Source organism: Vavraia culicis (assembly GCF_000192795.1).
Source record: "Vavraia culicis subsp. floridensis unplaced genomic scaffold supercont1.3, whole genome shotgun sequence".
NCBI classification, from domain to species: domain Eukaryota; kingdom Fungi; phylum Microsporidia; family Pleistophoridae; genus Vavraia; species Vavraia culicis.
The window spans coordinates 141,707-163,684 of NW_007360606.1; the positions used below are offsets into that span (position 1 = coordinate 141,707).

The 21,978-nt window shown below is 39.6% G+C and overlaps 10 protein-coding genes across 10 annotated transcripts; 3 read left to right on the forward strand and 7 right to left on the reverse strand.

Moving 5' to 3' along the window:
* Positions 1 to 311: 311 nt before the first annotated feature.
* VCUG_00293 (uncharacterized protein) lies at positions 312 to 1,886 on the reverse strand. Its single transcript, XM_008075121.1, has one exon. It carries the CDS (start codon positions 1,857 to 1,859, stop codon positions 330 to 332), a length of 1,530 nt encoding a protein of 509 aa, XP_008073312.1. The 5' UTR covers positions 1,860 to 1,886; the 3' UTR covers positions 312 to 329.
* Positions 1,887 to 2,524: 638 nt separating this feature from the next.
* Positions 2,525 to 3,927, reverse strand: VCUG_00294 (uncharacterized protein; the record flags this gene model as incomplete). The annotated part of the gene is made up of 1 exon (XM_008075122.1): positions 2,525 to 3,927. One exon carries the CDS (start codon positions 3,925 to 3,927, stop codon positions 2,563 to 2,565), a length of 1,365 nt encoding a protein of 454 aa, XP_008073313.1. The 3' UTR covers positions 2,525 to 2,562.
* Positions 3,928 to 4,406: 479 nt separating this feature from the next.
* On the reverse strand, positions 4,407 to 5,206 carry VCUG_00295 (uncharacterized protein; the record flags this gene model as incomplete). The annotated part of the gene is made up of 1 exon (XM_008075123.1): positions 4,407 to 5,206. One exon carries the CDS (start codon positions 5,204 to 5,206, stop codon positions 4,421 to 4,423), a length of 786 nt encoding a protein of 261 aa, XP_008073314.1. The 3' UTR covers positions 4,407 to 4,420.
* A 164-nt stretch (positions 5,207 to 5,370) lies between these two features.
* Positions 5,371 to 7,370, reverse strand: VCUG_00296 (uncharacterized protein). The gene has a single exon (XM_008075124.1). The coding sequence runs from the start codon at positions 7,266 to 7,268 to the stop codon at positions 6,147 to 6,149; it is 1,122 nt and encodes a 373-aa protein (XP_008073315.1). The 5' UTR covers positions 7,269 to 7,370; the 3' UTR covers positions 5,371 to 6,146.
* Positions 7,371 to 8,949: 1,579 nt separating this feature from the next.
* On the reverse strand, positions 8,950 to 10,382 carry VCUG_00297 (uncharacterized protein; the record flags this gene model as incomplete). The annotated part of the gene is made up of 1 exon (XM_008075125.1): positions 8,950 to 10,382. The coding sequence occupies one exon, from the start codon at positions 10,380 to 10,382 to the stop codon at positions 9,399 to 9,401; it is 984 nt and encodes a 327-aa protein (XP_008073316.1). The 3' UTR covers positions 8,950 to 9,398.
* Positions 10,383 to 11,206: 824 nt separating this feature from the next.
* Positions 11,207 to 12,110, forward strand: VCUG_00298 (uncharacterized protein). Its single transcript, XM_008075059.1, has one exon. The coding sequence runs from the start codon at positions 11,270 to 11,272 to the stop codon at positions 12,104 to 12,106; it is 837 nt and encodes a 278-aa protein (XP_008073250.1). The 5' UTR covers positions 11,207 to 11,269; the 3' UTR covers positions 12,107 to 12,110.
* Positions 12,111 to 12,455: 345 nt separating this feature from the next.
* Positions 12,456 to 13,823, reverse strand: VCUG_00299 (uncharacterized protein; the record flags this gene model as incomplete). Its single annotated transcript, XM_008075126.1, has 1 exon — positions 12,456 to 13,823. The coding sequence occupies one exon, from the start codon at positions 13,821 to 13,823 to the stop codon at positions 12,456 to 12,458; it is 1,368 nt and encodes a 455-aa protein (XP_008073317.1).
* Positions 13,824 to 16,242: 2,419 nt separating this feature from the next.
* VCUG_00300 (uncharacterized protein) lies at positions 16,243 to 16,583 on the forward strand (the record flags this gene model as incomplete). Its single annotated transcript, XM_008075127.1, has 1 exon — positions 16,243 to 16,583. The coding sequence occupies one exon, from the start codon at positions 16,243 to 16,245 to the stop codon at positions 16,561 to 16,563; it is 321 nt and encodes a 106-aa protein (XP_008073318.1). The 3' UTR covers positions 16,564 to 16,583.
* Positions 16,584 to 18,555: 1,972 nt separating this feature from the next.
* VCUG_00301 (uncharacterized protein) lies at positions 18,556 to 18,936 on the reverse strand (the record flags this gene model as incomplete). Its single annotated transcript, XM_008075128.1, has 1 exon — positions 18,556 to 18,936. The coding sequence occupies one exon, from the start codon at positions 18,934 to 18,936 to the stop codon at positions 18,556 to 18,558; it is 381 nt and encodes a 126-aa protein (XP_008073319.1).
* A 1,615-nt stretch (positions 18,937 to 20,551) lies between these two features.
* On the forward strand, positions 20,552 to 21,813 carry VCUG_00302 (uncharacterized protein; the record flags this gene model as incomplete). Its single annotated transcript, XM_008075129.1, has 1 exon — positions 20,552 to 21,813. A coding segment is annotated over one exon (1,244 nt), but the record flags the coding sequence as incomplete, so codon positions are not given.
* Between the last annotated feature and the right edge of the window lie 165 nt (positions 21,814 to 21,978).

Consider the following 21,978-nt stretch of genomic DNA (forward strand, 5'->3'; position numbering starts at 1 on the left):
AAAAGATACCTTAGGACCTGTTGGTGAGGAGATTCCCTGTTTCATCTGACTGTAATTACGGCCAGAGGGAGTTTAAATTTAGAAACATTTCGGCTAAAGAGACGTATACACGCTCCTTTGGTGGAATAATGCTAGTATTTGACCGAAAAAAAGACTTACAGTGTATTAACGGAACACAGGGTAGCTCGGTCGCAAAAGTCCGTGTGATAACATACCATGCCTTCAGCTCCTAAAGGAGTCTTACCATAACTTAGAAGGAAGGTGTTGCGTTATCTACAGCTAACGCGTAGTGTTGATGTTTCCAATGGCTCCGAATGATAAATACGAATTTATTCACGATTTCTTTCTCGTTGTTTGCACTTTATCAGCCCATCACACTTAATAATCATTGAAGCAGCCTCAACTGCTGCTGTGAAAATCCTTCTCTTGATCCTAAGGCTCTCCACAACACTCCTTTCCTTCATGCAACCTGCGTCTCCCTTTTCTACATCCACACCATAAGTGCGCCGTCCCTTGGCGTGCAACGCCCTCAATTTCGCTTTAATTGCCTCTCCATCAAAACCGCCATTCTCCGCAATTATCTGCGGTATCTTCTGAACCGCGTTAGCAAACGCCAGGATCGCTGCGCTCTCCTTTCCCTCCGTTCTCATGGCAACATTGTTGACAGCAAGTGCCACCTCCATCTCGGTTGCTCCGCCACCATAGACCAACTTTTTCTCTGTTTTGACCCGCATCAGCACACAAAGCGCATCATGTACGCTCCTTTCTGCCTCGTCGAGTACCTCAGCAGTGGATCCTTTGAGTACGATCGTGCACGCCCCCTTCTTCAGCCCAGAGAACTTTACCATAACCTTTTCTCCTACATGCACGTTCTCTATCATCTCGCAACCGCCAATACAGTCGTTCAACGAGTCAAACGTGCTCATGATCTTGGCCCCCAACACGTTCGCTAACCGTTCCACACCCTCAAAGTCAGCGTGCTCAACCGCAACTACATTCTTTTCTCTGAACAGCTGCAAGAAGTAATCATAGATTATTTGCCTGTTCACAAACACGTCTATACCATTCTCAGCACCAACTATCTTCTCCACCTTTTCCTGCATTCGCTGTCGCTCCACATCTTCAATCTGCGATAGCTCGCTCACGCTGCGCACATTCACCTGCGCTCCGTTAATTTTTATCTTGTCGGTGTCCATTGACGTGTTTGCCACAAGAATACGTGGATTCTTCAATGTCGGAACGATGACATCCTTGTCCAGGATGAACCCGTCCACGAGATACGACTGCTGCAGCTCGCCCTCGGTCTTTATAATGTTGATCAAATTCAAATCCTCGCGGTCTTCAATCAAGTTTATAGCATTCACACATATCTCCGCAAACTTTTGCAGGTCACAACGCAGAATCTTGCTGTTCAACGTTGTCTTAGCTAATGCAACCATATCATCATCCCTCATGACAAAGCATACGCTGTCCAACACCTCCAAAGCCTTGGTCAGCGCAATTTCGTATCCCCTGATTATCTGGATGGGATGAATCTCCTCAAGCTTGCTTGCCTCCTCCACCAACAAAGATGCAAGAATTGCGATGGTTGTTGTGCCATCGCCCTCCTCCCAGTCCTGGCTGACCGATGCGTTGATCAATATCCGTGCGCTTGCGCTGTCTATCACCAGGTTTTTCAGGAGCGTCGCTCCATCGTTGGTTACCTTTATTTTGTCCTCACACGTCAGCAGCTTGGTCATTCCAAATGGACCAAGCGTACTTCTTATCAGCGTGTTAATCATCGTAGTGCCAATTACGATCGTTTTCCTTGCTTCGGAAGATCGCTGCTCCGTTGCACCGGTGTCGAGATGGTTTTGCATACTGGGGGATGAAATTTTTTGTAATTTATTCTGTCAGCACGGGGTGGCTAAAACCACGAATAAAAAGGGCAGCCATTCTGCTGCTCTTCGTTGAGAGTGACACAAAAGCGCTTGTTGCCTTTATTTCTACCACCAATTTCTCGAATGGTGAACTCCTTGGCCTGTACGACCAGAAGATCTGCCAGATACCCTGTCACAATATTTAGTTCATACTCATCGCTGCGCACATTTACGCCAGGTCACAGAGAAATAGAATGATTTCCTAGCAATAGACAATAACACAGCAGATGCTGCATGGTAATGTGTAAAGATCGGTAATATATTTATTAAAGCGTTATTGAAGACCTAAATGCTGTAACCTTTCGTTTTTACCATAGATTGAGATCTCTTGGACCTGATGTACCATCAAATATGTTCCGTTGTGTAATCTTCATTCGATGCAATGGTGAGAAGATTCATTACGGTTGGTTTCAGTGAGGGATAGAACACTAGCACTTGTAAGACAACCCGCTGGTCTACGAACATACGTAAATTAATATCTGGTGAACAACTACGTGTCTGCACCTGAACATCACGAAATGAATGCTCATGAAGTTTAAAGAATAGAAATGGTGGGATCAACCCACCGAAATAAAAAATGCTTTCGCAATGAAGGCATTCTCCCATCTGAAGGTACACCAAAGTTTAATGAAGAGTATCATACTCAATACAGCTGCTGGTTAAGAACGCTAAGAAAAGCTTGCAGTGCCAGGAACTGTATTTCATTGTCATTTGATCCACACAGCTCTATTAGCTGGTCTTTCACGCCGTAGTTCTCTATCAGCCTGCCAATCGATGCATCCACATTGTGAAACATAAGTAGATCGTTGAGCGCCATCACCACATTTTGTCTTTCTCCTCTCTTCAGATACAAACGTATTGCTTTTATTATCTCGTGCTTCTTGATCTGCAGCTTGGTCAGATTTACATTCCAAAAACTTTCTTCAAAATGGTAAAGTGTAGGCTCTAAATGACCGCTGTAAAGCTCCTTCAAGTAATTTTCAACCGATGAAACGTTTTTTATCTTTTTCATTATGTAGTTATAAAGCTCCTTCTTGTTGTGGCTGTATTCAAGATCCTCTGACTTCCTGTTCAGCATTATCTTGCTGGTGTTGAGCATTAGATGCAGATTCTTCAGCGAAATGAACAGATCGTGTTTTTTTATGTTCATAAAGATCAGGCACGCCATCCGGAAGATCTTATCCAACGAGTCCTTCTTAATTTTGTTCGCTAGAGCACCGATCAAGTCCACAGGATTTAACTTCTCAAAAACCTCTTTGGTAAACGAAAGTAACCAAAATAAGAAAAGCGTGTTATAACACAAATCATCCGTCTCTACAAAGGATAATAGCCTGTGTTGGACTTCAACATCAGAAATAAAAAGCACACGAAAGTCCTCAATCTTTCTACGCTGGTTGTATCGTTTAGAATACGGTAGAAACTTTGAACTGTCAAAAACGGCACTACAATCATCCATAGTTTCCTCATAGCACATGTCAACGCCTGTTTCTGTTGGCTGATAGCCTGAAATGCGTATATTTAGTAGGTTAATGTCATCGGCTGTAACATCTTTTTGCTGGTCATTCGAACCGAAGCTCATGCGTTCTTTATCTGTAAGAACAACGGATTTGCTTAAGTCCGTGCACAATTCCTCGTCTACTTCTTCATTCAGCAAATTTTCCAGGAAGAAATTGCGCAGACATTTAAGTAAAAAACCTACGATTTCATGATCCTGTTCAGTGATGAGCGTACTACGAACAAATTGCCAAAATAACGAGTTAGGACTGTCTCTTAACGTATTGGTGTGCACTTTGCATGCTATTTCGATGCTCTTCATCTTCAAATAAAAGTCCTTTTCATCACACAACCGCAAAAGATCATCGAGTGGTATGTCGTTTTGTCTTTTCATTAGGTAAATACGTCGCTTGTCAAGATCATCAAATGAAAATATGTCAGTTGCGCTCAGTTCATCCTCATTTTGTGTGTTTATACCCTCAAGAGATTCCTCAATTTCAGAAAGTCTTTCCATTTTCTGGGTATGTAAAATCGAACAATTTAATCCATTATGATAATTCTGAGATTAATTGAAGCCTTTTGACCAAGATATATTACGATCAAAAATTAAGTAATTTATGATTCTCTCACATTGACAACATTTTTAGCCTGTTTACCGCCATATAACCTGTTATTTATTCTGTATGTTCTCCCGTAACTCCACGCTTTTCTACCAACCAAACACACACAGCATCATTGATAGCATCTGTCTAAAAACACTGCGTACGTGTGGTGGAAATACATCATTAAAAGCCAAAAAAGGCTTATCAATCGTCCCAAACAGAATCACTTATGTGTGACATGTCGCGAGCGCAGGATCAAGTTAAATGAAGTTAATTGACTCCACAATGTTCTCTTTTAAATAAAATATGACACTACAGATCTGATGATCGAAAAGAGCAGACATTTAAGTCAGAGATATGTCTCAATACTAGGTAATCATCTCTTCATGTGCTTACTAATACCTTTTATTGAATCATTTGTCTTCCATTTATGACCACGAACCTTTCCAAATTTAGTCTTTTACGATAAATTTTAAGGACCAATAAAAAAAGAAGACAGATCGTGACAAGTAATAGAACCAGGATAAACCTGTCTTTTAGACCCCCATACTTGGATGGAACCTTTTCTATTTCTTTGTTAGCCATTCGAAGATTATTATTGGTCTCATCAACGAGATAGTCGATTCTGTCTATCATGTTGGAATGACTGGCAATTATTGTCTTCATCTCAAGTAATACCGAGGTTATGAAGTACAACGACGAGCGTATGCTTTCTATATCGTTCTGTTTCTTCTGGCAAATGAGTTTCTGTGGTTGGTTATGGCTGGGTTGGAACGGCCGCGTATCTTCTAGATCATCGAAAATTTGCAAATTTTTTATTTTTCTGAGATATTTCTGTTGCATTTCCCTGTATTCTACCAGCAGGGAATGCACTATCTGTGCGAAATGGTCTTTCATTCGCCTTTTCAGCACCAGCGTGCATTCAAGCGCATTAATTTCCTTCAGATAGTTTTCTAGCCGAACAATAAGAATGCGTATTTCGCTCTTTACCTTATTAATCTCTTCCCTCTTTTGTTTTCTTTTCGAGAAACTCGGCAAACATTGCCGTTCCTGGAGTAACTTCAGGTTGAAAAGCTGTTTGGTGGTGTAATCCACCGACTCCTTAATTTTTATTGGGAGTAATATTGGGACGAACACGGCGGTAGGTGCATTCCTTTTCTCGATGTATTTCAGTGTGAGGTCATTCAACATGTGCCAGAGAGAGAATTGTTGTTTAAGCAGATTTCTGAAACAAAATTGCTTCACTGCGAATCGCAAAATGTTCTAAAACAAAAAAGCAGCTTTCAGGAAACGATGTAACGATATTTCTTAACTACTTTAATTTTATTTCCGTCACACGATTCAGAAACACCGCATGGCATTCGATTGATTCTAAATTATCGGCTGCTTGTTTCCAACTCGGTGTGTAAAATACGAAGAACCGAAAATAAATAAGAAAGAGAGCAACAGCTTGGTTGTAAAGAATGCTTCAATGCCAATCTAAATTATCGGCTGCTCGCCATGAGGATCGTGCTGCTACAATAACTTACTTGAGGTTTATCCATAGACGCATCGCAAAAGGTCTGTATTTGTTGTCGATCAAAGACGCTCCTCAATGTACATTGAACCAAATCGAACATGTCCATGTTAGAAATGTTATCATTTATACCATCGGCAGTTCCTCTTGATCGATTTTCCTGGAATAAAACTCATTCGTATTATTCGATGCAGACAAGTTTTAATAACCGTGCAAAAAGCTTTGTTTACTGGAGTTGAAGCATGTTTTAGCGTGGTTAATTCTTAGGTTAGCACGTGTTATGTTCATTTGTGATACTGCATCTAACGACAAAAAACATGTTGGACATCATATATGATCAAATAACCGTGTTTACACAGACCATAATGCTTTGTTCCCGTGCCTTTTATAATTACCTAAAGTATTTTTATTCCCTAACACACATCAGCGTACTCAGGCCGACGTACTTACCCCTCACACAGCACAACCCTGAAGATTACAAGAGTAACCTGAGTATCAAATTTAGTTAAATTTATCAAATATGCTTTTGGACATTGGGCACATCACAAACACGATAAAATAGCCTTCATAAACTATATTTCCTCAAGTTACGGATGCTATTTATCACGTTGTATCCTACTCTATCATGTATCTTGCAATATTTAGCACCAATTTTCTCATTTCATCCGTGTTATAGCTGTAAATAATCGTATCGGTGAGCTGATCAACCGTGGTTTTGCGTTTTAAAACAAACGCACTGATATAGTACCTCGTAAAAATGCCCATCAGCAGTTGACAATCAATCCTGTCTGTTATTCCGCCGTGCCCCGGCAAGTATGTGGCGAAATCTTTCATTTTGAACAATCGCTTGAACGCGCTCGCCAATAAACCGCCAAAGGGTGCAACAAATGAGGCAAAGAGAATAAGAACAACGGAGTGAAGATATATCGTAGGAATCTTGAATTTGGTAACTGTTTTGGCAAGAATTGTGGCATCGTATACACCATCATAGACATTGAACCGCAGTTTCAGGTAAATACTGAGCAGCCCGACAATGACCGTGAAGATAAAACCGCCTATGAGGCCTTCTCTCGTTTTGTTGGGGCTCAACTTGATCAACTGTGTTCTGCCAATGAGCTTGCCTGTGATATATGCGAAAATATCGTTTGTAGCTACCAGCACCACAGGATACAGGAACCAGAATTTTCCGATTTTTATATTTCTGAAGACACAGTGGGCAGGAAAATTGATCATCATTATTGCGAAGTGTGTGATAGAAAACTGCAAGAACTGCTTTCTCAACACACCTCTCCGTAAATTTAGGATGAAATACACAATGCCCAGAATATACAGACTAAAACATAAGAACGCGTGAGTAACTGGAAAATCAAGCGACTGCAAGAATAGGTAGAACGGCCGTGCAATCGATTTGGAGAAGAACAGGTCTGACACAGTTATAAAGTACCACAACAAGTATTTGAAGCGGTATCTTTTCCTCAGATTTTCTTCTTTTATCGCAATCACCTCGTTAAGCGCAAAACTCTTGAGAACGAATACAAACAAATACACCGCAACATTATCCTTCAGCACAACGTGCAGTACTGCAAGCATAATTGCCGTTGCATATGTTCTTTTCAGCAATGTCCTACTCACCATTATATTTTGGAAGAAATCTGCCATGTCTGCTGATTTATTTTTTATTGCCTTTACTTGTCTCAGGAGTGTGCGTTTCAGAACATTGGCTTTTACAGGATTCATGTTTGATTTGATCACGAAGGGCAAATCACAAGAAAATGAACAAATCACAAACTTTTTCGTCACTACGTGTCAAATTTTTTATGATGGAATGAGGAGCCATTCGATGTAATTATTCCCAATCAGCTCTTTTCATGAAAATGGTCAATTAATTTGGATGAGATTTAATTATTTCGGTGTGCTTGTACGAGGATATGCTGTATAATTTGATTTTCTCGCACGTTCAAGTTTTGAAACAAACGATTTGTTCTCTAACAAAGTGATTTAATTTGTTTGGCAACTGATTCCGAAGGAGAGTATCTTATTCGTTTTTTTGGTATCCAGCGCATTTCTCCGTATAAATTGCCTATTTCAACAAGTAAACAGGCTACATATCTTTCTCTTCATAGAATGCTGCGAAAGACAATTTCCTTTCACGTACCTGTCTTCGTTGCTAAAATTGAGTTCTGCTCCCTGTATTATGTCATTTTCACACATATTAAAAATTAATTTTACCATTAATCCATTTAATGACATTTACCAAGGATCTTGCGATGTAAACTCAGAGCGACACAGTAGGAGGTGTCCTACTTGTGCACTCGCAGTTATGATCACGGGATTAGCAACTACCAAGCATCTGCACTTGGCATCGATCGTATGACCGTTAATGTATGATGAACTGCACTGAAGCATTTCGACAAATTTAGCTTTATTTATGATGAGGGTGCAGCGCGGATTTATCTCAAAGTACTAAAATTTGCGTTTTCATATTTAAACCTGTCAGTTAATATCAAGGCCTCTACTAATTACGCTTTCGGGTGCCTTGCGTAAATTTCTGCATTTAGATCGCTAGAACAAACCTTTGAAGTAATTTTCAGTGCCGTTCACCCGCACATTAGTATCGCTGTTAGGTAGCGAAAGAAGAGCGTATATCTGTGTCAGGCGAAAATTGCCACTTAGATGAATCACTGATTTACTTTTATGGTGAAAAAGATCATCCATTTTAGGAAAGATAGGCCACAATCCACAAAAACATGAAATTATGTGATCGTATAAATGTACTATTGTATGATCAAAGATGGAGCGTAATCATTTGCTGTGTATTCCATGATTTAACATATTGCAGAAAATGGCATTCATTAGTAAAATCTTATTTTACTGGGTAGCTGTGTAATTCCGTACGAATGTTTGTTAAAACGCAATAAATGTGGGTAAATTGGGTATTTTATGAGTCATGTACCGCTGCACGATAGTATATCAATGATGTATACGTAACTTGACTTGTTAGTGGCACACCGGGAAGATGCCATATGTGTAAAGAAGTAAGTAACGTAACATTCTGCATTGAACCAAGGCAATCATACCGTGTTGTAATGAAGAAGTTATCGTTCCACAAAAGTTTTCTTATTCAATAAAAGTACGTTTATTCATCTCCTCATGCCACAGCTCCTAAACAACACACGCTTCTGGCACGCTGGAACCAACTGCGACCACTAGCCTTTGGTTCATGAACAAAATTTACTTCAGCTTGCAGATTAATCACATGCAAACAGATTAAACGAGTATTTACAGCGGTTTCGTGTTTAAGATGAATTTTTTATTTCTTAGATATTCGTGCACCGCCTCAATAAATGAACAAAGAACTTGCATCCTGTGAAAAATGGCGTATTAGTACTAATAATGGAGGTATGAATGGTAGTTAGGTGTGATGCGTAAAAAGTAAAAGTATTTGAGGTAAATTTGTGATGTGCTGCGGTGAGCTACTCTTTGTCATCGATGAATAGAAGCACCAAAATACTATTTTGTAATGAAATTACACGATGAGAAAATGATTGTTATTGTGGAAAGCGAATGATACGGGCATCGAAGTATTGAACCGTCTTATTGAGCACTAACACTTGTCAGAAAAAGTAGGTAACGCCTTTTTTATCTTTTTAGTGTAGCTTACTGCTTTAGGATGCAGAAGGAAGTATACTTAACCATATACTTGTCATTTGTTTAGTTCGTACGGCATTTTGTATGTGTAATCGCAGATCGATGACTCATTCAACAACCCATACAGAGCGGTAAAATTTACCGCCAAAAGATGAACACCTGTAAATTGTAGCCTGTCAGCACAACTAGAATGATTCAATGGATACTCCACAATTCCATTTACTTGATATGCATAGAATAAAGAACTTCCTTCGCTGCCTTCAGGTATGCAAGTAAGACGAAAAATATGCCCACCTTGAAGTTAATAATGAAAAAGAAGGCAACATTTATAGAAAGGCTTACGCCTTCGTCGCTGAGGAAAAAAACCGAGAAAAGCGGAGAAATAAAGTACAGCAATGTCCATGGCTGCCTTCTTTGGTAAGGTCTGTAGAAAATGTCAACAAAATAGTAAAACGAGGTGAAAAATGCGAAGGGGCCAAAGTTTTCCATTCCCCAATAAAGATCACCGAGCGTGAAATAATAGTAGGTACCGAATAAATGAGAATCCATGTTGAACAGTGATCTCAGATAGGTTAAAAACCGTTTTGTCGAGCCCATGTCCTTTTCCATCGTTATATACACCCGGTTGACATTTCGATAGTTAAACTCGTTGAACAAAACGTCAGAAAAATTGAAATGTAGCCTTGGCACAAAAAAATGCGATGTGATGAAAAAGAAGTCGGAGTTTGGTGACAGGTGCCTCATAAAGTTGTTTTGAACCATTGCTTTGTCACCAAAATCTAAGTGTATTTCGCAGAAATATGACGGTGTAGCCATTTCGTAGTGGCTATCGCTCAGAATTATTTTCACGTTTTTTCGCCTACAAAACATTTTTTTGATTGAAGAGGCAAGCCTTACGAAGAAAAACATGTCTTTCTTCCGACCATACACGATTATCGTTTCACATAGCGATTTGCTCGGTCGTGACTCGAAAATAAGAAGACTCTCAACTTTCACAAACTCGTCGTACACATTCTTATCAAAATATACGTTGTCAAGATCTGTTATGTGTGCATACCCTGAGTCCTTGTTGTATACGGTGTTTTTGAACGGGATTAGGAAGAACAATGCGAGCGTGGCGATTACAAATAGAATCCTTTTAATTCGACTCATATTTTTCACGATTTTTTCCTTGTGGTTTAGTATTCTATCAACGATTTTCATATTTTAATTTTGGGGACCGCTACATTTTGAATTTAATTGGTGGCTTTTAATTTGCGATAACTGGGGAGGGCAGAGAGTATGATCGCGAGATCGGGTCCCGTGCCGTAGCAAAGCACTTAACTAGAGATTAGGTTATAAATAAAGTTTGTATAGCGGAAGAAGTACGCACGGAGCAGAATTAACATGGAAATGCCCGTTAATTAACGATTAAAATGATAAGAATTTACGTTTAGCTCATTAATTTCGGTAGAAAGATGTAGCCGGCAAAAGGAATGTATCGCAAACACTCAACATAAGCAATATTTTGAGTATTTACGGGTAAAAATTCGTGCTTCATATTGCAAGCAATTGTTAAGTATTAAAGTGTACACTTGCACAAAAATTAGCAAACAATTTATTTGTTTATTAAACCTGCTCATTGGTTGCGTAGCAGGTTCTTGTACACTTGACCAAATATTCGAGAAGGCTAGCACAAACCAAGAAACAGCTCAATAATTCAGCACAAAAGGTTGATAAACTGATCCGAATAAATAACAAAAAATGAAATATAAGCTGGTAATAACCACAGTTGCTATATTTTTGCAGCCATTAGATAATGAAGTATGCCGCTCGTAGTTCGAGTACTTTCATGTCCACAAAGATGTGTGATTTCTTTTGAGCACATTTATTTATCCTTACATACATCAGAAATGCGTATTTTCTTGACTAAATTTCGATCTATCCTTTGCGTTTTTTCAAGTTCTTCAGCATGCAACATTAAGTCATTAACTCGACAGCAAGTATTACAATATCCGTTTTTCCTCAAATTCATTCAATGTTTGTGGAAAACATTGATTTCTGTTGAGTGAGCAACGCGGTATGAAATCGTTAAATTCTTGTTTTTTTTGATGGAGTTGCCCTGCCCCATGACTGAGCGTGAAAACAAACAGACAGAGCATGCAAAAACACGGATAGATGATGAGATAGATAGCCATCCCAACAAACAGACAGAGGAACCGAAACTAACCACAGAACAAAAAATAGAAAAGATAATAACGTACTTTGATACCAAAAAAATAAGAAGGAAGCGCTTTAGAAAAAGTATTTGCTATCTGAAGCGGTTGCCAAGTGCTGTTGATGAAAACTTGGATATGGTGTTTGTCAATATTTTCAAGCTGAAGTTATCGGATGATGAGAAATGCTACTTATACACCAATATGGTCGATTTGATATTCTTGATGGATGAGCCTAAGATACTTGCCGACCAGATATACGCAGACGCTTCATCAAACCAAAGATGCTCCTTTCTAGCCTGCAAATGCCTGTTCATACTCTTAACAGAGTATAATTTTTATTGTTCAGATTTTCTGAACATATTCTTGGGTTATTTTGACCAACAAATCACAAATAACACCGATGAAATGTGCGATTTTGTTATTCAAATTGTAAATCGGATGTGTCTCTCGTTTGCTGATGCTAGCAGGCTGGTAAATGCAATGAAACAGCACTTATTATCATTTTCGTCTGGTAAGACGTACGTTATTTTGAATGCGATGTGTTTTTTGATGAAAAAACACGTTCTACTGCACGAGAAATTGGTGAAAAACAACAAATTTTGGGAACTCGATGTTCTGGAGCACTCCATCGAACCGATAAAATGTTTAGCACAGGCCGTAAAGTACAACAAGGCGCACAATTTCCAGTTAAATTATGATGAAGAGGTGGAGCGTGTCTTCAATAAATAGATGCTTTTTCTGATAAATTGATACCAAGGAGCTTGACTAGAACTTTTTACCGAGAGCTCTGGAGTGCTGTAAATAAGTTTTAATGCCTACAGAACGGCAAGTAATACATTGCACCTTCCGATCACCCGTGGTTAAAGAGAACAGGCCTGTCACATTATGTTCAGGATGCCGTCTTCCCAACGCATGCCTGTGTACGTGTTTGGTAGGTATTACCGTGTAAGAACGGATCAAATTTTGCCGTTGAACGTATTAAAATGAGGTGTAAAAATATAAAAGAGAGCTGCGCAAGGACACGACCAACAGATCGGTCGGTACCACAGACAATACTTCAAAAACTTTTTACTTCAACTCATGGGAATGAGATGGCACCAGACGACGTGAACGGCACCCAAGTACCAATTGGTACAACGATCGGGTTCGTATTGTTTCGTGCAGCGAATTTTTTGCCGAAAATTATCTGTCCATCCGATTTGAACCGGTATTCGTTGTGCGTTACTGATGCGCTACTCGTTATAATAGTGTTGCTATGTCCTGCTGACGATGGCATCAATGTTATCGTTCCACGGCTCCCGAAATCGTATTCATCAGAGGGACCGGTGCTTTCCAACAGCCACAAAGTTATATTGCCCTTGGATTTGAACGAGAAACGAGGAAACAACTTATTGAAAAGCGTTTCTTCGCCATTCAGAGAAAACTTTTCGCAGATCATGTCAACTTTTCCTGCGTTCAACACAATGGTGCCATGCATTTCAAATTTCAACCAAGAACTGGCCAGAAGATCGAGCTCTGATATTGAGTTATTCTCATCAAACATTATGAGACCGGTTTGTTTGAACAAGTACTTCGAAGGCACTCCTCCTTTGGTGTATAGGTTCTTAAGCATTGCTTGCAAAGTAGTTGCCAGGTTTTTCTGAAGATTATTCAGTTGCAGTGCATTAAACTCCAGTGCATTTGTGAATGTTCGCTGGACGAAGTTGCTCATGTTCTTCTGAGTCGTTGCTGTCGCGGACAGGATGGCAGTCTCAGCCGTAATAGTAAGCTGTTTGATCTGTGAAATCAAATTACTGACGAGTGAGGACTTAGGTACAGCGGTTAGTGTCTGATTAACGAGTTTGTTGAGCGTGGTGCGCGATTTCTGCTCTGCAGCTGCGTGACTGTTGATCAGCGCCTGCACACATTCAGCGGGTGTTTGCGTTACCTTTTCACCATCATAGTTCTCCTTCACAAGCTTCAAACACTTCTTTAAGGCATTGATAGCAGTTACAAAGTCTTGGTCAGATGTTTGCGAGTATATGGTGAGAAACCCGTTCAACTTATGGCTAAGGTCATTTACAATTGCGGTGATGCCCGTCAGTTCAACCCCTGGTATGGCATTTAGTTGGGTTGTTATTGCTTTTTCCAGTGCTTTGTTTAAATTGTTGATTCCTGTGCTTATACTTGCCTGAATTGCAGAGGCCGACTTTTTCAAATTATTCTGTTCCACCGTTGACGTAGCCGAAACTAATTGCTGGACTGCAGCAATTGTGTCCTTAGGGTCAAAAGGCTTGTATTTCTGCCCGAATTCAACCTCACTTGACATTTTCGACTCATTCTCAGCAATATCCACAGATTCATAGTCTTGCCAAAGAAAGTTAGTGTCCTCGTCCATCATTACTTGGTTCAATCTTGCAAGAGCGAGCATTGAAAATATCGTGAGTAAAGCGCAGAGGCAATTCATAAAATTTACGAAACCATCTGCTTAAATACTTTTGAATGCGCAAATTTATCATTTTTAAGCCACTGATTATTTCTTACACGTACACAGAATGCTGATGATACAGACTTAGGTTTAATCAGGTCATCAGTAACTGATCACAATATAATATGCGGTAATGGGTGATAGCAGACCGATAACTTACACGCTCTATTCAGTTGCTTGTTGCATTCCGTGTAAAGTACACTTATTTGTTCATTTTTACACAGTTCCTGTCATAACGTATCCTCGTAGTGCTACTAAACTGGCACAGGTGTGAATAATTTGTGGGGACCAGGTAAATTAATCAAGCGATCTTATCAATCATGCCGTGGTACTGCACGGCGAAGTGCAAATTAAAAAGTATGCCGCGGATCAGTGATTAAAGTTTATTTGCGTATGATGCAAATATAAGCAGTCGTTTGTACTTTCTAAGATATATTGAAGTGATGCAATCATTTTTATTCCGAACTGGCTAGATTATACACGTGGATCACCGCCTCAGCCGTAATTAATACAAAACGGCAACATGAATGGTGATAAGGAAGTACTTTCAGCTGTTGTGCACCGCATATTTTAGCTTTGTTGGCTCACTTAATAAACCGATAAATGATATTAACGACTTAACGTCCATTTTTACTTCTTTTCTCATCTGTTCACTTTGAACCAATTTTTATTGAAACGATTCGTATTGCTCATCATCCTTTATATTAAGCTTAGCCATGTCTGCAAATCATATCAAAGGCAAGCTTGGTTTGATTAGATGTAGTTGCGTATTGAATAATTGAATGGAGCAACGTAACTTGATCTATGGTTAATTTATCGGTAAAATCAACTTTAAGGCACAGAAATTGTGTAACATTCGTTTTATAGCACATAGGTGTTCATGAACGATTGATGGTGCGCGGTTTAACAGATTAGTTAACCTGAAAATAGGTCGGATATTAGTGATCAAACTAAAACAACTGCCTAGTACAGCATTCTCATGCGTGCACGTTTGCAACAACAACCTAATTTATATTTTAATTAGTTACGATCACATGTTCCCGTGTTAAAACGCGAAGAGAACATTTCTGATCCGGCACCACCACTGAAATAGGATCAATTATTAATCAATTTTTAGGGAGCGCTAGACACTCATCCTCTCTTATTAATGACATAACAAGTTTTTTAAGTAATTATAAACGGAACGAATGCTGAGAACCTCAAATAGCATAGCCATTTGACCCTCTTTACCAGACAAAACATTTTCAGGTCTTATTGGTACAATGGTCATATTTGAGCGACTATTTGCGGTTTTAACCAAGAGGTTAAAAGTTCATCTCAAATTTTTGGAACGGCCCGTTGCCACTAAAATGTATTTATCATGTGTTATCACTTCTAGCTAACAAACACAAGCCTGATCTCTAACTGCAGGTTGTACATAACACCAATAAGTCAGTACAGATTTGTGTTCTTCCATGCAAAATAATCATAGGTGCATTACTCTGTTCTACCTCGAGACGGTTAATTGAATCGTAAAAGTAAACCATGGTGATAATTTGGAAGTAAATATTAATTTCGTTCTATGGCAATAACTCTTACAAGCGCTTTATCTTCAGCACATGTTACTGTTTTAAGTGGGTAAAGCTCGCCGGTCTCTGTAACCAAAATGTTCCATTGTTCCTGTCCCATCTCATCATGCGCTGCTCCATGCGTTTCGCTTTTATGCCGATCAGTACGCCCAATACGTACTATCCTCTCTAATATTGTTTTACAGGCTGTGTACTTCAATTAACACACTGTTTGCCAATACCGTGTAAAAAACTTGTAAATTTGTGCAATTGAAAAATGTGTACAAGGCATTTTTAACACAAGATATTTTGTATGAAGGTAAATAAACATGTTTTGTGAACGAATTAAGTACAAGCAACTTTAGAAATGCTGCCTGATGTACTACCGAACAAAATTACCAAAATTATTACACCCTCAAGTCACCGTAGAATAAACCATTTTTCTACGATAACCAAAGTAATAAATTTACCTATTATTTTAGCTCACCCCACCACATCAGCCATTGCATTTAGCTCACCCCACCGCACCAGCCATTGCATTTAGCTCACCCCACCGCATCAGCCATTACACAAGCGAGCATTTGACTGGTTACAGGTAAAATCGTATTTTTTAGGAATGCCAATTTTGTTACAGAATATGGTATTTATTAGGTTTACATATCCATCTAATTGGTGGGCCGTCCTCACGGGTAGCACAGATTTTGATGTTGTTACTAAAAATTTTGTGCATACTTTATCTACCAAAATGATCCATTCTCTATTCGCGCTCAACATAACATTCAATCGCTATTACCATTTATCGCCCCATAACATTACAAATATGTTTGGCCCCTCACTTTTTATAAATTTTCATGAACTCCACTTTGAGCGGCACCAAAGACTACGAAATATTTTTAGACAACCACGTAGTTATCTATTTGCACGATGGTCGCTATATGTACGGTGTGTTGCGGTCATTTGACCAATTCAACAATATCACGCTGGAACAAACCGTTTGCAGAATATTTGTTGGCGATGAGTATGCGGAGCGGAGACTTGGCCTTTACATTATCAGGGGAGAAAACATCATTCTGATAGGAGTGAGTCGAATTAAACTGCGCGATCTGGTGAAGAGAGACTATGAATACGTAGAAAACAAATTGACAGAGGTATGCCAGAACAGAAAAATATAAAATATAGAGAAACACTAAATAAACCTCATATTTTTATTGCTTGGTGGTTTGTTTCTTGTTTATAATTTTGCTGATGCGTTCAATCTCGCCTTTCAGCTCATCTATCTCCGCCTTGGTGAGCTTTCTGCTCTCCTCGTTTTCTCCATAATCGATTGATCGCTCGATTACTGACGTATCATCGTGATCTTCTGTGCTTTCAATCTCAAAAATCGTTTCCATGAAAACCATGATAGGGGTCGGTTTGTTGAGCGGATATAAAAACTGGACATTGTGTACAAAACAAAACGTAGGTGAGAGGTTACACGGTGCGTACATGTTTTAGTAAATTTTTAAATTTATAAAAAGATAACAGAACAGTGTTTTGATGGGCCTTTCGTTCCAAGGACTGCAAGGTGTATGAACCTAAACAATTTTGAATTAAAGCCTTGAACACGCTAAAAAAGTTGCATTGCCAAGAAAAAACACGCTGAAAGATTGAAGCGATGGAATAAGGGTGTGATCCTTGGTCAGAACAAATGCATAAGCGGCGACCTTTAGATACCGTACGCTTGCTTCTCGCATTACGTGCATACTTTGAGATAAGATAAATTATTCAGAGCTATTAATTTGAAAGGCGCATTGATGGCAGAGTCTACGTAATGTATGTACCATGAACACGACCAGTGTGATGCGTAGCACGATGCTGCAACGAATAGTGCAGATACGGGCAACAAATGACCAGGTACGGTTCCGATAGATGAACTGTGAACAGCGTACATAAGCGCATATGATAGTAGCGTAGAACAATTACTCGATAGAATTTACGAGGTAACAACAGCTACCTGGCATACCTCAAAATGTGTTCGTACCCGATAGGAGCCGTATGCTTCATCCATAGAATCGATAAGTAGCCAGCTCTCACATGTTTATCGCCTATTATAATACCGCACGAGCAAAAAAACCATTCCCCGAACCGAATAAGCATTTATTCATTCAAACCCATGTTTACGCACAAACTGCATTATGTGGCACATCCCGATCGAAATTGATCCTTAAGGCACATTCTTGTGCAAGAAATCGTAAAAAATACGAACTTTCGGTAATAAAATGAACAAATACACCGCAACAGTCTCTTATATGGCAACCATTCTTTCACAACCGATGCGCAACAGCAAAGATATGGGAGCAGGTTGCAAGGCCGAGCTGCAAAAGATACCTATCAATGTGCAACATACCGCAACCTATCGTACGGCTAACAACAACGACGTAACCATTGCACGCCACATGAAAGGACAGGTTATGGCAAGCAATGCGGATTTAGTCCTTCCCAACATAAAACACCGCAGAACGGTCTCCTTGTACGGAAGCAGCCAACTCAATTAATAGAATCGTTTATTGCATTTCTCTTGTCAGGCATGCTCATCGTTTAAACATGGCAATGTTTTTACCAATAAACTGTACTCAGACCTTTGCTCCAACATGCCTGACAAACAACGGTTGAGTGAGGTATCAGTCGTTCAATGGCGTACAAAGTACGAAACTCGATGAGTGAATGGATCGTTTCGTTTGCACTGGTCAGCGTTAATTTACCGGCAGACGAACTTGTGAAGATTTCTAGGATATAAGATCGTTGCGGAGACCGTATTGGCGGGAGATGCTAGCTCAGAAGCAGCAGGTGAAGAGCGGTAACACCCATAGAAGATGAAGGGTCCTCCCTCTGCAAGATAATACATGACACGACTTTCCAGAGATATTCGGTTACCGGTGCAGTCTCAAGATTTAAGACGAAAATATGCCTTCATAAATGAACTGTCATCATTTGATCAGCACAAATATCATGGAGTTAAGCACTTTATCGAGAAAAGACGGTGGTGTATCGAATGTACGTGGTTGTGTGGTCCTTATTAAATCACGTTCTGTAACTCATTGCTTTATTCCGGCCCGTTCACCAATAATTCGGTATAGAAGGCTGTTTTGAACCTAAAAGACAATGAACATGCACCGGCAACATCTTTAATTATCCTCAATTATATCGAATGTTACACAACGAGGCGGTGTTTTATCTGAATTAGCATGTGATAATCCCGGTATCTTGTTCGTTTTCAATATTCCTCGTGGCATTGGTTGCGGTTCTCTCGCTTCTACATTGATACGCGTTAAAAACACAGCAGGATGCCCAGTTACTATTTTTCTTCTTTCCATAGTCGCACGATATGAGTGGAAGACACATAAAAACAAGGCGAACATCCCTATAAAACATGCTATGCTGAGATTGAGCAACACGGCATAATCCGTTGTACTTACATACTGTGGTTCGGTGCTAGTGCAATTTTCAGCCCAATCGGTGCTTAATGCTGTAGATTCGTTTGAAAGGGTTTTAATGTCACTGATCATCGCGGTTGAGCGTGCCGAGTGGTATTGAATAGAAGTTCTTGGTATGGTAAATTGCACCAATATAATATTTTAGGATACAAAATAGAAACAAGTGCTAAATTGAACATGATGTTATGTTCTTGGTATTAATAAATAGTTGTGTAGAACGAATCATCTATTATTGCTGCTGTAAAGAGATGCGTTACGTAGCGTAACGTGTACAGGTAGTAATTTTAGTAATTTTCACTTTTTATTTTACTCCTAGACCGCTACAATGATGAATAGCTTTTCTGTTGGTTCTGCTTTCAACTTATAATACTTAAGTTTGGTTCAAGTACCACGCTTGCGCTCCATTCTCCAAGAAAGATGTATTGGCATGGCACTATACCAAGCAGATATCAACAACCTGTTCATCTATAAAGAATTACACGATGTTCTCTTCTTTATTCCATGAACGGCATCCTGTTTCGCAGACCCTTTTTACAAGCATACGCGAGTAGAGCAAAATATGGTAAATAGTTGTTGAAATGGGCCATTGATTACGTAACGATCCATGCTCCTCGTGTGGAAGAAACCAACAATGCGCGATCAGCGCTAATGATTGGTTAACTTAATTAAACTTTAGTAATTAAACACACTTTTAATAAAACAGTAATTCCAGTCTGATAATGTGTTCGATATATTGCAATATAAATTGAAGTATAGCTATGATAATACACATATTTGCAATTATTGATATTTCTACTCATATAAGCTACTTCACTACTCACTGCTGTGCAACATTCCTTGCTCTATAACTCGGACCTGTAAGTTTAACTTATCATTGCATATCGTACCGTACTGAGTATCAAACAGGTGCCAATGTTGCGATTCTGTCATTTTGCGCTAAATGGTGTGTACAATTCAGGTACACTTCTCGATGCTGCGTTGACCACCATGAAAAATTAACAGGTGATTGCACGTTCAAAGTACCCGTACAACAATTTGCTCGTGGTAGTTCAAGATGATGTTTTACTTTGTGGGAAAAGATCGTTGATATTCGTTCTCGCCGCGTCTTTTACTTCCTTGTTATACCAAAATACAAATTTGGATTGATAAAACGATTTATCAACTGAGAATACGCTTCTCCAGAATTTGTGTAGAATGATAAATAAACAGGTTGTCAAGAAAATGGTACAACTTCTACCGCTCAAAACGTAAGAGTTCATATCAACACATGGAACAAAGAAGAGTTCACATCAATTTGGCTTACTCTCTGAACCACTCCTATTTTGTGTTCCATTTTATAGGCTCGTACCGTGCCTGTTTTTCATGAGAAACGCTATTCGTTCCATTGCAATAAAATCTCTTTGCGCGCATCGAAATGCTTCGGTACTTTTTGCCTGCTCATCATTGCAAAGATCCCAATTTGAATAATTCGTATTTTCTGGTGGTTCATATTACACCAGAACGGTAAAAACAACTGCCTGTGCATTCTGGTGATAGACTCTCGCTTGCAGCACCAAATAAATGCAAATAGTTTACATTCGCAGATATTTCATCATAATGTACGGTTAGACAGCTGAAATTAAAAAGTCTGCAGCTTGACGCATCCATCATTTATTTTTGTATTATAAAAATAATTGCCGTGGTTTGTTTATGAGCGATCACTTCAAGGACCTTCTCTACGCCGGCACTCTTATAAACACGACAGATGGCTTCGTTCCCATCAATGTTACAGGGCATCCCTCCAAGTTCCCGGTAGATAAGGTACTCCAGGCACAGGAACTGCAGAAAATCATGAATGTCCTGTTGTATAGGGCCATGATGGACCAGAATACCTATGAAATGGACACAAAAGATGAGATGTACAACATGCTTGTGAAAATGAAGCGAACGAGCCGCAAGACCAAACCTACACTCATATATACGCGCACCGACTACCTCCTCGACAAGGCTCATATCCTAAAACAGGTGGAGATTAACACCATAGCGGTGTCATTTGTGGAATTGAATACGAGACTCAATCAGATACACGCTACGCTGCACGAGAATGTGTGGTTGCCCGAGAACGTGCCAAAATTTGTTGAGATGGTGGCACTAACAAGAAACACCTTCATCAGGGTGAATGACTACAGCGATGTGATAGCACTGTTGCTCGACGATAACACCGGCATTCAGTCCAAGAACTTCTTTGAGAAGAAGAATTTGATGTTTGAACTGAAGAAAAAAGGCGTAACAATGCTGCACGTGACAATGCAAGACATCGAGAAAAACGGAAAATTTGAAAACGATAGGTTTATCTATGCCGGACAGAGCGTGTTTTTCGTGTACCTCAGGCATTTTTACAACTACGATCACTACGACAACTGCACCATGCACCTGCGGACACAAATCGAAAACTCTGATGCCATAACGCTTCCTTCGATCGAGCTGCAAATTGTTGGCCTAAAAATGTTTCAGGTAGTATTCAAAAACAAGGATGTCCTTAAAAAGTACCTGAGCGATACGCAGATCAGCACCATCTATGAGCACTTCGGCGACTTTAAAAGTGCCAAAGACTACGAAACCGGGGATGAGAAGATTTATTTTCTCAAATGTATGCGAGAGGGCGGCAACACGATCATAACGGAAAATTTCAAGGATTACATCGCTGAACCAGATAGGTACTTTCTAATGAAGAAGATTGACTCGATAACCGTCCGAAATAGGTTCTACACAGAAAATGAGGATTCTGATATGATCCTAGAGCTTGGTGTTCTGGGTGCATTTGTGGAATACGATGGTGATATTCTTCTTGATGAGCATTCCGGTTTTATCTGCAGGATCAAAAAGAAAGAATCGATCGAATGCGGAGTGACGTGTAATTATGGTGGATTAGACACCATCTACAAAAATTAAAGGACTTGTTATCTGCCACATGTCTATCGAAGGTTCCATCTTTTATTTGTACTTGACGTAGCCACAACTATTGTGAGTGCTTGAAACTTTCACCGTTCCAATGTTTATTCCCAACCACTTCCCTTCGTTCTTGCGCCAAGACTTGGTCTTCAAAACACGGCACGTTCACACTTTTCTGAACCA

Bases quoted from the DNA above. Each gene is read 5' to 3' on its own strand.
- VCUG_00293 (XM_008075121.1), bottom strand. From the start codon at position 1,859: ATGCAAAACCATCTCGACACCGGTGCAACGGAGCAGCGATCTTCCGAA.
- VCUG_00296 (XM_008075124.1), bottom strand. From the start codon at position 7,268: ATGAATCCTGTAAAAGCCAATGTTCTGAAACGCACACTCCTGAGACAA.
- VCUG_00298 (XM_008075059.1), top strand. From the start codon at position 11,270: ATGGAGTTGCCCTGCCCCATGACTGAGCGTGAAAACAAACAGACAGAG.